This window comes from Carassius auratus, chromosome 37, assembly GCF_003368295.1.
Source record: "Carassius auratus strain Wakin chromosome 37, ASM336829v1, whole genome shotgun sequence".
In the NCBI taxonomy this organism is placed as follows: Eukaryota; Metazoa; Chordata; class Actinopteri; order Cypriniformes; family Cyprinidae; genus Carassius; species Carassius auratus.
In genome coordinates, this window is record NC_039279.1 from 6,251,090 (window position 1) to 6,264,772 (window position 13,683).

The window sequence follows — 13,683 nt, forward strand, 5'->3', positions numbered from 1 at the left end:
TGATATATCACAGAAACATGCAGAACATCAAAACATCTTTTGGCCGATTTATAAGCCTTTTTAACTAGTGAGGACCATTTGTGTGTGTGTGTGTGTGTGTGTGTGTGTGTGTGTATGTATGTACTTGTATTGTGTACTCAATGTCCTCATTAAGAAAGCAAAACAAACGTTCAAATGTTCTTCACACACATACACACACACACACACACACACACAAAAGAAAACAGTTTTCTCTTTGTGGCCAGAGATGTGATCAAAACCAAATATTCCTTAATGGCAGGGACAATAAAAACTATTTCCATTAACCGAAAGTACAGTGCTAAAACTGGTGCAAATATTTAGCTCCAATAAGCAAATAGACATTATTTTATGTCATCTCACCCCTTAGGTATTAGAAACATAAATATAATGGAGACAATAAAAAGTAAAACAATACCAGCATGATGGACTAACCAATTTAAATGAAATTAAAAAGCAAACACAAATTCTACACTTTAAATAAAGCCATATTCACAACATTCTGAGACTAAATGGAAGCATATCATTTATAATCAACAACACAATTTCAAAAGAACTTTAAAATACACACTGCTATAGGACCATCTTTCAATTTTTTTATTACATAGTATCGGTTTACAAAAATCCTTAACCATTTTAATAAAAGTGGAGTGATTTTTTTGAAATCTAAAAAGGAGTGTGGTGAACCAGGTAATTTGTGAAAGATTTGTTAAATACAATCAAGAGACAGCATCATGTGACCAAACAGACCATAGGAGGATCACAAAATCACAGAAGATATTCACATTTTGATTCAAACAGTTTGTGAACTCTGTAATATATTGCACTTTAAAACATCCAAGTAAAAAAAGGCCAAAGGCATAAAAAAAGTCTCTTAAAAAGAGAAAACCCTTCTTGATTTACACATGATGTAACATGGAAACAAGTCCATTTCGAATGTACCATCTATAAACACTCACACACCATTTTAAAGGAACATAATTAAAAATATAAAATAAAATATTTGGTTGAATATTTAGCTCTTAGTGTGATTCTCTGAAGCTTTTAAATTCCCACTGTTTCTCACACAACATGGCAGTCCATTATTTGAGATGTCTTAAGGCACATTTTACAGAATCTCTGTACGTGGGCCAAAGCACGGCCATGATTCATCCTGCCCGGCGTTGATCTGACATGTCAATGCGTGTGAACAAATTGCAGCCAATAACCCAAGAGTTATTTGGTTATTTCTGAACTCTATCCATGTTTGCTCTGCCTATTATACATTAGTCAGCCATTTGTCTCTCATGAATTGTCTCAAAAGACAATCAGTCTAAAGTATCAGCTACATAATTTCAGCCCATAGCTTTTGGTTGTTCAACACTATGAACTTTCCCCTCAAAGGCAAGTGTCTAAAACAGAGGGGAGTATAACAGGTTTGTACTGTACACACCTTCCAAATGTTTTTCAGTACTGACAGTAAAAAACACCCTATACAATGTGTAGCGCACATCCTTTTGAGCTTATTTGCGCATGAAGAGATTAATCAGTCCGGCATTATGCAGCTCTTGCCACAGCCTCATTTCCATTCGCATGTCATGATTGGCATAGAAATGCACTTTACGCCACTGTTTGTCGTAGTAGTGGTCTGAATACGTACTGTAGTCAGGGGTCATGAACCCGTAAGCATCAACCTGTTAATAAAACAAAAATCGTATCATTAATTTTCTTGGCAGACAAAAAAAGAATAAAAGGTTCAAGCTTGTTTATCTGTCATTCCTCTGGTTTTAAATTCATACATTGTATTCTTTCTGCGTTGATTTCAATGTTCAGCCCTTTGGCCAGTCTGGTGGTTGTTTATTCATAAAACGTGCTTTATGAATAAATGAATTTGAATGCTCCATTGTGTTTGAAAATGATGTACTAACTACACTAAAACCTGATTTTAGTGGTAGTATTAACAAACGCAACTGCGAGATGAAAACACATTTCCTCAAGCAACCATTTAATTTTACCTTGCTTCTACAAGTCTTTTGAGCGTTTTTATCATGACTCATGTTTCTTGTACAGGATAATGCAATGCTACGAACCTAGTTCAGCAAGTTTCCTACGTCAGAGAAAGCCACACATCTGATACAAATATCATAATTCTTAACAAATCATGCACTATAGTCAAGCTTGTTTGCGGTCCTAACAATGTTGTGCAAGGAACCACACCCAAATAATACTTTGTTAATAGATAATCTGCCCTTGTAATCATAATTTACGTGAGAAGGAATAAAAGTTATTTCAACTGGAAACAGCAGGGAATTTTATGTATAGGTACACTTTGAATGTTTTTTCATTGAGACTGGGTTGGTTTTATGACAGCAATAATCCCGTCTTCAATAGTTCCAACCAGGTTCACCTGTCTGTATAGACTACATATCTAACATATGCTGAATAAGTGTCATTAAGGAGTGTTTCAACCTTTGATCTTGTAAAGCAACTGTAGGTGTTTGAATAAAATCTCAGGTGCAGTGATCTGACAACACCTATTATGTTTCAACAGTTGTGACACTTGGGACACAAAAGAGATTGAGAAGTGTATGGGTGTTGGTATTCATTTTAAAGCAGGAACCTTTTGGGCGTCATTAAAATCTCATTTACAAAAAAAAATAAAAAATAAATAAATAAAAACACCAAGCAAACCTTGTCACATGTATGAATAGCAGCGAGGAGCATTACTGCTCCTGTGGACGGCCTGTAGATTCTTCTTGCGCCGGTCTTCAGAAGTTTGGAATGCAGGAACCTTGATGAGGAAAAGGAAAGTGTTAAACTTCGGAGACCAAAACATAAAAAAAAAATGCTATATTTAAATCACCAATCGGCTTCTAGATAATCTGTGGTCAGATATTCATGTATGATGGCCACTGAATTATTGACCTAACCCGTGCAACCAATTTCCACTGTAGCTGTGCTAGATTTATGTATACATACATATACATATGTATATCTTACTACTCTGTGGGATATTTTTTTCTTATGCAATTTCAATGGTTCTTTTACTCTCCATTCATCAAAGAATTCTGAAAATACCTATCACGGTTTCCACAAAAATAATTAGAATCGCAACTGTTATCAACACTGATAATGATAAATGTTTATCGAGCAGCACATCAGCATATTAGAATGATTTCCAAAGGCTCATGAGGCACTGAAGACCACATTAAATGCTGTTGAAAATTCAGTTCTGCCATCGTAGGAATCAATGACATTTTAAATGATATCAAAATAGAAAACAATGTAACAACATTACAGTCTTCACTGTGTTGAACTAGCGCAGAGACATAAAAAAAAGTTTTCCAATTAAACACTAGTGTATTTTGGAAGCAGTCTTTAATAAGTGGGATAATGTGCAGTTAGCCACTTCTTGATCTCTCTGTCTGGAATTCATTTTGCAGTAATTACTATCTGAGTGTATATTATCATTTAGTCTATGTTTGCAAAGCTTACCTGTTTCTGAGGTAGCGGATAAAGTCCGGGTGGTAGATTTTGAATTTTTCTACCGTCACATCTGTACCAAAGTATTCAGGGGGTCTGAAAGAGATATGCATTATAATTAAATTAATTGTGTATATAATGTACAATATTATAAAAGCATCTTTTATCTACAGGAAACAAAACATCGAGAGCTGCATGTCGTGAGAGACAGACTTTATCAGTTGTAGTGATCAAGGATATGCCTAAGCAATGATGAGGTGTCAGTTTGCTTCAATTTTTTATGATATTTACTTTTTGCTGCGCTCGGGGCCTTTATCAATTGCTGTGTGTGTGGAAGCCGCCTTCATAAGAATATAATCTCTGTCATGGTCCGGCAGGAATATATACCTGGTCTCCTATACAGATGGATATGAATAGAGATAGAGAGACATCTGTCAGCAAACAACATCACACCTCAATATCAACACAGCTTCCGAAGCAAAAGTGTAGAGCAAGGCACTATAAACGCAAAGATCACAGGTTCTGTCACAGTCAAATGACTCAATATAATATAACAAACTGACAAACAGTGGAGTTGCGGTGTCTTATCTTTACTCGGTAGTGTACTACATAGACAACAGTGGGTACCTTGGATATTGGTGGACCTCTGTAGCCTACGCGAGCATAGCTACGCATGGAGTTTCGCATTGTGTTGGTTGAGAATGTGTAGAAGGAAGTCCTGGATCCCACATCATTCTCAAACCCTTTAAGAGCCGCACCATTTACTCTAAAGATGGGAGAGAATTATTGTGATATTAATCAAACGTGACTTTCCTTCGTTTTTAGAAAGAGAGAAGAGTCTAAATAATAAAAAAATAACCTGAAAAACTGATTTAAGGGAACACTACACCATTTAAAAAATTATACAAATCAGTCAGACTTTCAGTCTAGTGCAAAAGACCTGCTATTTTTGTCGTTTTGAGATTTGCATCACTTTGAGGAGCACCGACATAAATAATAATATCTCTAGACGATCAACCTCCTCACCTGAAGACATAGTCATGTTCATCAATCTCCTTTCCTTTTCTCGAATCATTCAGTATTCCACCGTTTCCCACCACAGCGCAGCTAATGCACTTGGATCGTTTTGCTCTTTTCTCCCAGTCATCAAACATCAACCGATTTGCAGTTGTGTTTAAAATTCCCAGTGTGGTGTTCAACACTGTCAATAACAACACACACAAAACCATTGGTTCATGTTAGGTGTACTATTCGACTTTAATCCCTGCAGGTATAGCATAATATAATTACAAGTAACACCACAAAATAATTACACATTCAATACATGTAGTTTATTAGTATGGTATAATTTAATTAAATTAATAAATACTTAAAAGTCTAAAAATCAAATGTAGGTATTTATTGTAAAATTGCTAAAAAAAATACCTGGAAAAAATAAATACATTATTAAATGTGATCAAAATTTAATCTATCCATTAATAACCAGATTGATAATTAGCATTATTTAGTAAAACAATTTAATTCCAAAATTAATTATTTATATAATAAGTTCAAGTTCTTATTTGTTATTAATAGTGATTTCTGTGTAGCCTGTTTTTATATTTAGGATCAGATATTTATAGGTGATTTTTATTTATTTATTTATTTTTTGCTGCAAAACATATCTAAATAATTGTATTATCTAAAAATACTGACAATACCCGAGATTAAAAGTAATGGCACGCTAATGGCTATATCACTCTAAAACCTCGGACAATAAAAACACTCGGAGCAGGTCAATTTGAAGTTTTAGAAGACTAGTGAGTTCAAAAACAACAGACCTTCGGGACTAACACTTCCCCAGCCGTGTGCTCCACTGTACTGACTCAACCGCTGGTACTCTTCTGGAGTGAAGTGCTTTGCCCACTGGAGCACCGGGATATTGTGCAGAAACATCTCAGCAAACGGAGTCTGAGGCACATGCTTCCTAATGTTGCTGGGACAGTTCTGTAATAAAGACAAACATGGAGAAGGTAGCATGTTTCAGGGCAGTTAAGAACAGTTTTTCACATTTAAACGACAATGGCTAACAAATAAAAACTAAATTAGTCATTTTAATATGATTTTTTTTTTTACATGAATTAATGTTTTTATAAGGAAAAGGGTATTATTGTGATATAATCTTACAATTTAAACTGGTTTAAAGGTTTACTATTGTAATACATTTTAAATTGTAATTTATTCCCGAGATGGAATTTTCAGCAGCCATCACTCCAAGTCTTCAGTGTCACATGATCATTTAGGATTCATTCTAATATACTGATTTAGCGCTCAAGAAACATTTCTTATTATTATCAATGTTGAAAACAGTTGACTTGAACAGTAGCTGCTTATTTAAAAAAAAAAGTTAATTCAGGATTCTATTAACAGAAAGTTTAAATGAACAACATGTATTCATAATTATTTTTCAGTGTCAGCTGAATAAAATGATGCTGTTCTGTTGTGACGGACTAACCTTAGCTTACCACAGACTGCTTTGCTTTTTTTCCAGACTTCCGCTGGCTTTTCGCTGAATTTGAATGACCATTACATTTGAATGCCCACTGCTTTTTACAAACACTTTAATGGAGCTGAATATAAAGTAGGTGGCTTCTGGAAATTACACTCACTCACGATACTAACACAGACATGATAGAACACAATCCTAAGCCAAAAAACACTCACTGTTTGTGAAGGAAAGTCCTCTGTGGCATACCGGTCACCAAAAAAGTCTGGCTCTGTGGGTTTTGCCACTGGTTTTAAGGAGATTATGGTTGCATTTGCTGTATCATTTTTTGCATGATCAGACTTTGCTTTATTAGACATTATGTCGTTTCCTGACTCTAATGAATCCTGGGGATCGGATTGCTGCAATGAATCATGGGCCAACTCTTCAGAAGAGTCCACTTCATTCTCAGCAGACAATTCATTTTCCAAAGAACTGCTGTCATTCTTGTCAGAAAAAAGCCTGTCGTAGAGAAAAGAAAAAATAAGCAAGGCTTTTCACTTTGCCTCATTGTCCAAGACAATAAAAAGCAGGTGACTGATAAGAGAAAAAAAAAGCAGAAATAAAGCAGAGGTATAAATCAAATGAAAACACAAGGAAGAGAAATATAAAATGCCTGAATGCCTTTTCCATTATTGCTTCACTGTGCTTGATGAAATTTTGCAAATGTGTTGGGAAACTGATTAGCGCGGCATCATACTTCAAAATTCAAAAAGGAATAGTTCACCCAAATTATAAAAACAATTGCTCACCCTCAGGTTATCTAAGCAGCAGATGAGTTTGCTTGTTCATCTGGACAGGATTTGGAGAAATGTATTATTACATCACTTGCTCACCACTCGATCCTCTGCAATGAATGGATGCTGTCAGAATGAGCATCAAACAGCTGATAAAAACACAATAAATGTCCAGCAATCCATATGACTCCAGTCCTTGAGTTAAAAAAAACTGCATATTTGTAAGAAAAAAATAATCCTTTATTAATACATTACAATACAATACATCCATTGCTTCTGTCCAAAGTCCATAATTTATATTACCTCTCAATCCTTGATGTCCTCTCACTGTTTTGGATCATTTTTGCTTATCAATGGTACTTAACCTGTGTATATTTCTCTCATGATCCTAACTTTTTCACTGGAGAAAGCAATATTTCAGATAGAGGACTTTGATTTTAGCCAGAAGTAAATGTTTTGAAGTTATATTAAAAAATATTAAAAGATGAATTTATAACAAACATGCAGCATGTTTATTGATGGACTGGAGTCATGAGGATTATTGTGGATTATTGTGTTTTAATCAGTTGTTTGGACAGTGACTGTGGAACAACAGCTGTTCTGATGGCACCCATTCACTGCAGAGAATCCATTGGTGAGCAAGTGATGTCAAAAACACATCAACATAGACAATGTGGCCTGAGGCTGAGAACATTTTCAGACAATTTTCAATTTTGAGTGAATTATTCTTTTAGGACCAACCAAACACACTCTCTCACGCACTCTCTCTCTCTCTCTCTCTCTCTCACACACACACACACACACACACACACACACACATATATATTGCTATTGGTGGTTAATGGGGACTCTCCATAGGTGTAATGGTTTTTATACTGTACAAATGGCATTTTCCAATCGCCCTACACCAACCCTTCACCTAAACATACATCTCTCAGAAAATCTCTAGATTTTCAAACAACAACAACAACAACAACACCATTTAGTATGTTTTTTAAGCCTTTTGAATTACAGATAAACAGGAAGGGTTTCCTCAAAAACCACCTATATATTGTAATACCTATGTCATACCCATGTCATTATACACATTTGCGCGCGCACACACACACACACACACACACAAATGCAATTTCTGATGCAAAGATTTACATTTATGCAACACTTAATAACAGTTAATTACTGATTCATTATTCTCAAACTTTTTTTTTAAGTTACTGGTACAGTATATCAGGTTTTCCAAGGGAATGTTTTTTATTATACCTGAAGTACTACAACCAGAATGACAAGATTTAATGCCATCTAGAATAACATGCCACTTCCTGACCTTTCCCCCCCCTCTTACCATGCTTGTGTTAAAATTAGAGCTCTGCCCTTTTAAAAGCATCTGGGCTACATTTCACATAATTCAGAGCAATGATCGCTCCAAAGCAGAGAGATTCTACGCCTGACTGAACTAAAGGAGCAGAACCAAAGCCGTAGATCTCCTGTTGTTCATTTCGGTCCCTTACTGGAGAACAAAGCAGATTACCAAGGAAACGTGAGATCACAACAGGTTTCTGCCCAAACGAGTTCAACATCTAAGGGATTTAATTCCTTGCACTCGCACATTTATAAGCCTCTATTTTTTGTGAAGTTGTTTCAAAACAATATGTAGGCTATTGTGGACACTGCTGTGCAAATAAGCTGAAATTGAAATCCTCCACTACTAAAGAAAAAAGTGAGCAACAAAACATGAAATCACTTTCTTAACATGTGACTCGTTTCCAAGCAACACCAAACATATCTGCATGCTCAAATGAGTGTGCACTATGACAACATGCACACGGTGACATCACTAACTGAGCGACTGACTAACTGACAAACAGAAAACTAATTAAGTAACCTTAACTTTGATTTTAAGATGAGTTTTGAACATTTGAAATCGGTCAGACAGTGCCCAACTTTCTTAGTAACATTTGTTATTCATGGACATGCATTAAAACAGGGCAGTCAGATAATTAAAATATTGCATTGTTATTAATCTCTTATTTCTTTTTTATGCACTCGATTTATTTTTTTGTTCAATATGGCAGCTGTCTTGGACTTTGACACTTAGCGGCATGCATGCAGCATCATGCTAAAGTATCCAGTGTCTGTAGAACTGCTCTATGAACAGTCAACTATGATGAATTTATTCTATGAGCAAAATGTCTAGCAACATGGGGATCACTGCGATAAAGTGATCATGAGTTGACACTTCACATAAAATCAAACACTGGAGTCTGCATCTCACAATCATGCTTATTATTTTAAACTTTTTTGAATCCTTACTTTTTAATACTGAATCAACTTAAAAGCATAGTTTATATAAAAGTTTAAAAAAATACACTCAAAAAAATAAAAAAACCTTCCAAAAGGTTTTTTTTTCCCCCCAGCAATGCCATTGAAGAATCATTTAGTGGTTGCCCATATGCACCTTTCAGTGAAAAACTTCTTAAAAGAACGCTTTTTATCTTATAACATAAACCAGTTTCCACTAATAAATAAACTTTTGGAAATGGATTTGTTCCATGACTTATTTAAAAAATATTAAAAATATGAATTGATTTGTTCCTTATTGGGACCTGCTTTGAAAAAGAATCTGTGACATCCACAAACCATTTATTTTAATTGTAATGTAATATTAAAATCGTTATTTATTTAGTAGTGTAAAGATTTCCGCAGGATGCTTACTTTACCTGAAATGTTTACTTGGGAAGGTTTGGAGGTTCGTCACTTGCCATGGCACCTGGATCTGCAAAGCCACGCAAACCATGAATAACGTCAATAACGCGATGCCTAACAACGCAATGAACCACAGCAGAAGCCTCGGGGGCAGCCGGCCTGTCATCGTTCTTCTTTCCTTGTGTTGTGAGTCGGTGTTCCCAAGAACGTCCGGACACCTTGTAAGCACATGAGCGTCCTCTCGAAGAAGGGTTAGAGAAGCGATTTGATGAAACTTGAGTTTAAAAGGCAAAGGGTTGGCAGGGACGCTGCCTGTTAATTACTTAGTTTTGCACTCCGGCTTTCACATGTGGGAGTCTTCAGGTATCACCAAGACTTCTGTGAAAGGAGGAAAAACACAACAGAGTGAAACTCCACATGGCTTTTTTTCAGTAGTCCAGCTTTAATTAAAAGGAAAGGAAAACCAGGAAGATGTGATCCTGGTTTCAAAGCGCACCTTTGCTCAAAGAGCATTTTAGATGCTGATTTGTAGTGTCAAAAAGTATGCAGGATTTGACAAAGGAAGAAACATGAGGAAATGGGTGAAAGACAGAAGTGAAATTACCACACAGTCTGTTTTCGGGGTCGTATAAAGGAGAGGGTGAGGAAAACCTGAGATACTGAGCTAAAATTGCTTGTTAGTAACTCCCAAACCAAGCAACGGTTCCTCTAGGAAACCAGCATTACTCCCTCAGGAAATGTTTCCCCATGTGCATCTGATGTTTCTGGAATCACGTAACTTCTCAGATCATTTAGAAAAAAAAAGAAAAGAAAAAAATCTGTAGTATGTCAGTAGTTTTTGCCATTGATTGTGATGATGGTGAGATCAGATCTCTGTGTGGAGCAATGGCTGCCGTCAGACTCCTTGTGCAAACAAAAATCTCACTGGACTATTACATTTAATGGCAAAAATAATATTTGGAAATGTAAACTGATATTTCCTACTGACACACTACAGCAAAACAGAAGTAATGTGTGTTTGGTCTCATTCTGTATCATGTAGCTTGCTTGTTAACAAGCGATAAGCAAATTTTTTCTGCCTTTGCGATTAAATTTTGTGTGCGGTCGCACTGGCGCGACCAACACGTTGTTCAACTCATAGGCACTGCCATTTCTGTTGCATATGAGAAACATCAACCAGCAAACAAAACTGAAAGGATAACGAAACCGCGGTACTCTTTTGAACTGTGTAGCACATGTAGAGCCTGGCTTATACTCGCCACGTCAGCACGAGCGCAAAGGTATGCGCAACAAAAATGATGCAAATATCAAGGGGAAAAATAGATGGTTTCCAAGATAAAGTAAAGTAAAAGACTGCTTCTTAAACCAGAGAGGGTGAACATGTTGATATTCATGTGGGGAAAAACATGCAGACACCATGACCAACAGCAAGTGTAGTTTAAGAAGAACTCCCATTCACCAAGTTCAAATGACAAATAATATGCTACTGATGAAAAAGAACAGGGTTAAATGTTAACCACTGTCATTTTCATAAAGCTAGCTATAAACTGTGATAAAGCATGCATTGATTAATCCCATGTTGTAGCAAAAAAAAAAAAAAAAAAGTTGGCGACCATCTGGGAAGGTCACAGAAGACCAACCATTGGGAAAGATGAGTCTGGAGCCCTATGTGTTGTCATTTTAAATTAAATACAAATATAAAATAATATCTAATTGAAATAATTTAAGCAGAACTGGAAATGCAACTTTACAATTTTGCAACATGGCCTAAGGATGATGATACACGGGACATAACTTTCTGAGCAATGTTCCCACCAAAGAGCAACCACTTTTTGAGCAATGTTGCTTGGGCACTTCTTCATTGAGAATGGGCAACAAAGACCTGGTTGCCATTGACAGCAATGTTGCCCAGCAAAACATTAACTGTCTAAGCTTTAGGCATGCTATTCAGCATTCATGAGTCAGTAAAATACCCTAAAGACTCACAAGACATAGCTACCAGTGAAAAATCTAAATAAGGAACAAAACAAATTTTCTAAAAGTTGCTCTAAAGCAAAGCTGAATTTTTTTTTTTTGGTCTTCACAATTCTTGCTATTCTTTTTCCTGTCATATGTGGAATGGCAAGAATGCGGTTTGTGAACCTCTGTTTCGGTATGTAGAAATGGTCCACTAACATTTACTCGGATTAAAAACTCAATTAATCCATAAACCAAAGTCCAACTCTTGTGAAACTGCATGGAATTTTTCTTTAGAAGCATTAAAGTCGAATTGAATAAATAAAATCCAAACATAAATCTACCAAAATGAATTTTAAAAAAAGACAAAAATGTTTTTAAAACACAAAAAGAACCAGCTTCACATGACACAAAGTAACTGTCACCTTATGCAACATTCAAATACAGTAGACTTGAAGCAGCCGTTTAGCTCAAGGAAAACTGACAGAATATGTGAATAGACAGAGAAAAGAACTGTAAAAGGTGTAAAAAAATTAAAAAAAAAATTAAAAGTCTCGTACCTGAAGGGAAACACCTGTTAAGCAATGAGGGGTGAATGTCAGGTTTAACAACACGGCTCTCAGTCACACTCGTCCACACACTGAGCTCTAGAGGCAGCCCTAATGTGAAATGAGGAACAGCTGCTAGCTATTGGTCAACTCTTCTGCCCACAAAGGAAGACACAACCAATGAGAAGAAGAGTGAGCTGGTTACTCTCAACTCATGGCTGGGTGATAACAGACCAAGGCAACAACAGTGATAACCAAACAAACCGTGCCAAGTCAACTGACATTCGAAGACAGACCTGGAATGAGCAAACAGAAGTATTCAGACATCAAACAATACATGTAAGGATGCATAAGTAGCTTTCACTTTAATTCAGAAGGATGCACTAAATTTATCAAAACTGAAAGTAAAGACTTTAATAAAGTTCTAAAATAATTTAGATCTCAAATAAATGCTGTTATTTAATTGAATTTGTACAAATATTTCATAAGATTTCTGTTTTACTGTATATTTTGGTCAATTAAATACAGCCTTGGTGAACATAAAATATTTCTTGAGTCTTTACAAACATTTGTGTATGTATATAAGGGAAAGTAAATATTTAAAAAAAAAAAAAAAAACATTTTGCCCTTACTCGATAGCTTTAAATAGCCCTGTGATGAAACAAATACATTTCTAAAAGTGCAAATATTCCGATTACGTCTTAAACTACATAATACATTATACCGGGCTTTTTTTTTTTTAACTTTTAACTTTTTTTTTTTTTTTTGCACATAGCACCGGTGAAAGTTTTGTTGCACTGGCCAAACAGTTGTAGCACACAAATAAAATGTTTCTTATCATATCTGAAAACAAACACAATTGAGTCATGACTTAAACTGATGTTTCATACAGAGCACAGAAAAAATACAAACCACCACAAAAAATGGTTTTAAGACTAAAGTTTTTTCTCTGTTTGCTAAAAACAGAAGAGTGCAGAAACATAACTCCTCCTACACCTCAACAAAATATTAAATATAAAAGAATGGCAGACATTTAGGCCAAAGTCATTTGTCATTTTTTTTATCTTTGTTAATAGAAAATCGTTTGGTTACCCACATTCTTCAAATATGTTTTGTGTTAAGCACTGGAAAGAAATTAATAAAGGTTACGGATCATGTGAATGAGCAAATAATGACATTTAATTTTGAATTATTCCTTAATGAGAAGGGGCAGCATGTTTAGTTCTGTTGCTATAAGAGCTACATGCATCCGTTTCTCTCGGTTTTCAACCATGTTTATATAAACCTTATGTGTTTTTGACACTATAGTAGATGCAAAATAAACCAGATGTGAAAGACAACTTAGTCTAGTAATCAGGGAGGCATTGTTCACGCTCAGAAAAAAAAGTGCATGTTATAACAGTAGGTGAACTACAAGCTTTAACCGACAAGGCTTTAAAGCAAATACAAATAATGTACTTTTGTGGTTGTGAGTGTAACTCTACAGCTGAGTTAACATTTGTTGTGAATGTACAGTACAGTATGTCACATTGTACAGTATATTGATACAGAGGAGCCAGAACTGTGTGCTATAGTGGTACATTTATTAATTGCACAGACCAGTTTTTTCATAGCATGTGAAACATATATGTCACACTATACAGCCGTTTTAGATAATTAAATATTGTACAAAACTATTTAACAATGACAAATTATTTGTCAACTTAAAATGCAGAACAGTAGAAAAGCTTGTTTA

At 35.4% G+C, this 13,683-nt stretch overlaps 1 protein-coding gene across 1 annotated transcript; it reads right to left on the reverse strand.

Annotated features, from left to right (window-relative positions):
* Window positions 1-594: 594 nt before the first annotated feature.
* Window positions 595-12,225, reverse strand: LOC113055985 (alpha-N-acetylgalactosaminide alpha-2,6-sialyltransferase 2-like). The gene is made up of 10 exons (XM_026222407.1): window positions 11,961-12,225; window positions 9,459-9,822; window positions 6,184-6,466; window positions 5,301-5,466; window positions 4,507-4,681; window positions 4,108-4,246; window positions 3,772-3,875; window positions 3,493-3,576; window positions 2,689-2,788; window positions 595-1,691 (listed from the first exon to the last, which is right to left on the reverse strand). Exons 2-10 carry the CDS (start codon window positions 9,608-9,610, stop codon window positions 1,521-1,523), a joined length of 1,374 nt encoding a protein of 457 aa, XP_026078192.1. The 5' UTR covers window positions 9,611-9,822; window positions 11,961-12,225; the 3' UTR covers window positions 595-1,520.
* Window positions 12,226-13,683: the final 1,458 nt, after the last annotated feature.

Excerpts from the sequence above, each read along its gene's own strand:
- LOC113055985 (XM_026222407.1), bottom strand. The coding sequence starts at position 9,610 with ATGACAGGCCGGCTGCCCCCGAGGCTTCTGCTGTGGTTCATTGCGTTG. Across the intron at positions 4,682-5,300 it reads GGGAAGTGTTAGTCCCGAAG|TGTTGAACACCACACTGGGA; the intron begins GTCTGTTGTTTT and ends TGTTATTGACAG. Across the intron at positions 4,247-4,506 it reads GAACATGACTATGTCTTCAG|AGTAAATGGTGCGGCTCTTA; the intron begins GTGAGGAGGTTG and ends TCCCATCTTTAG.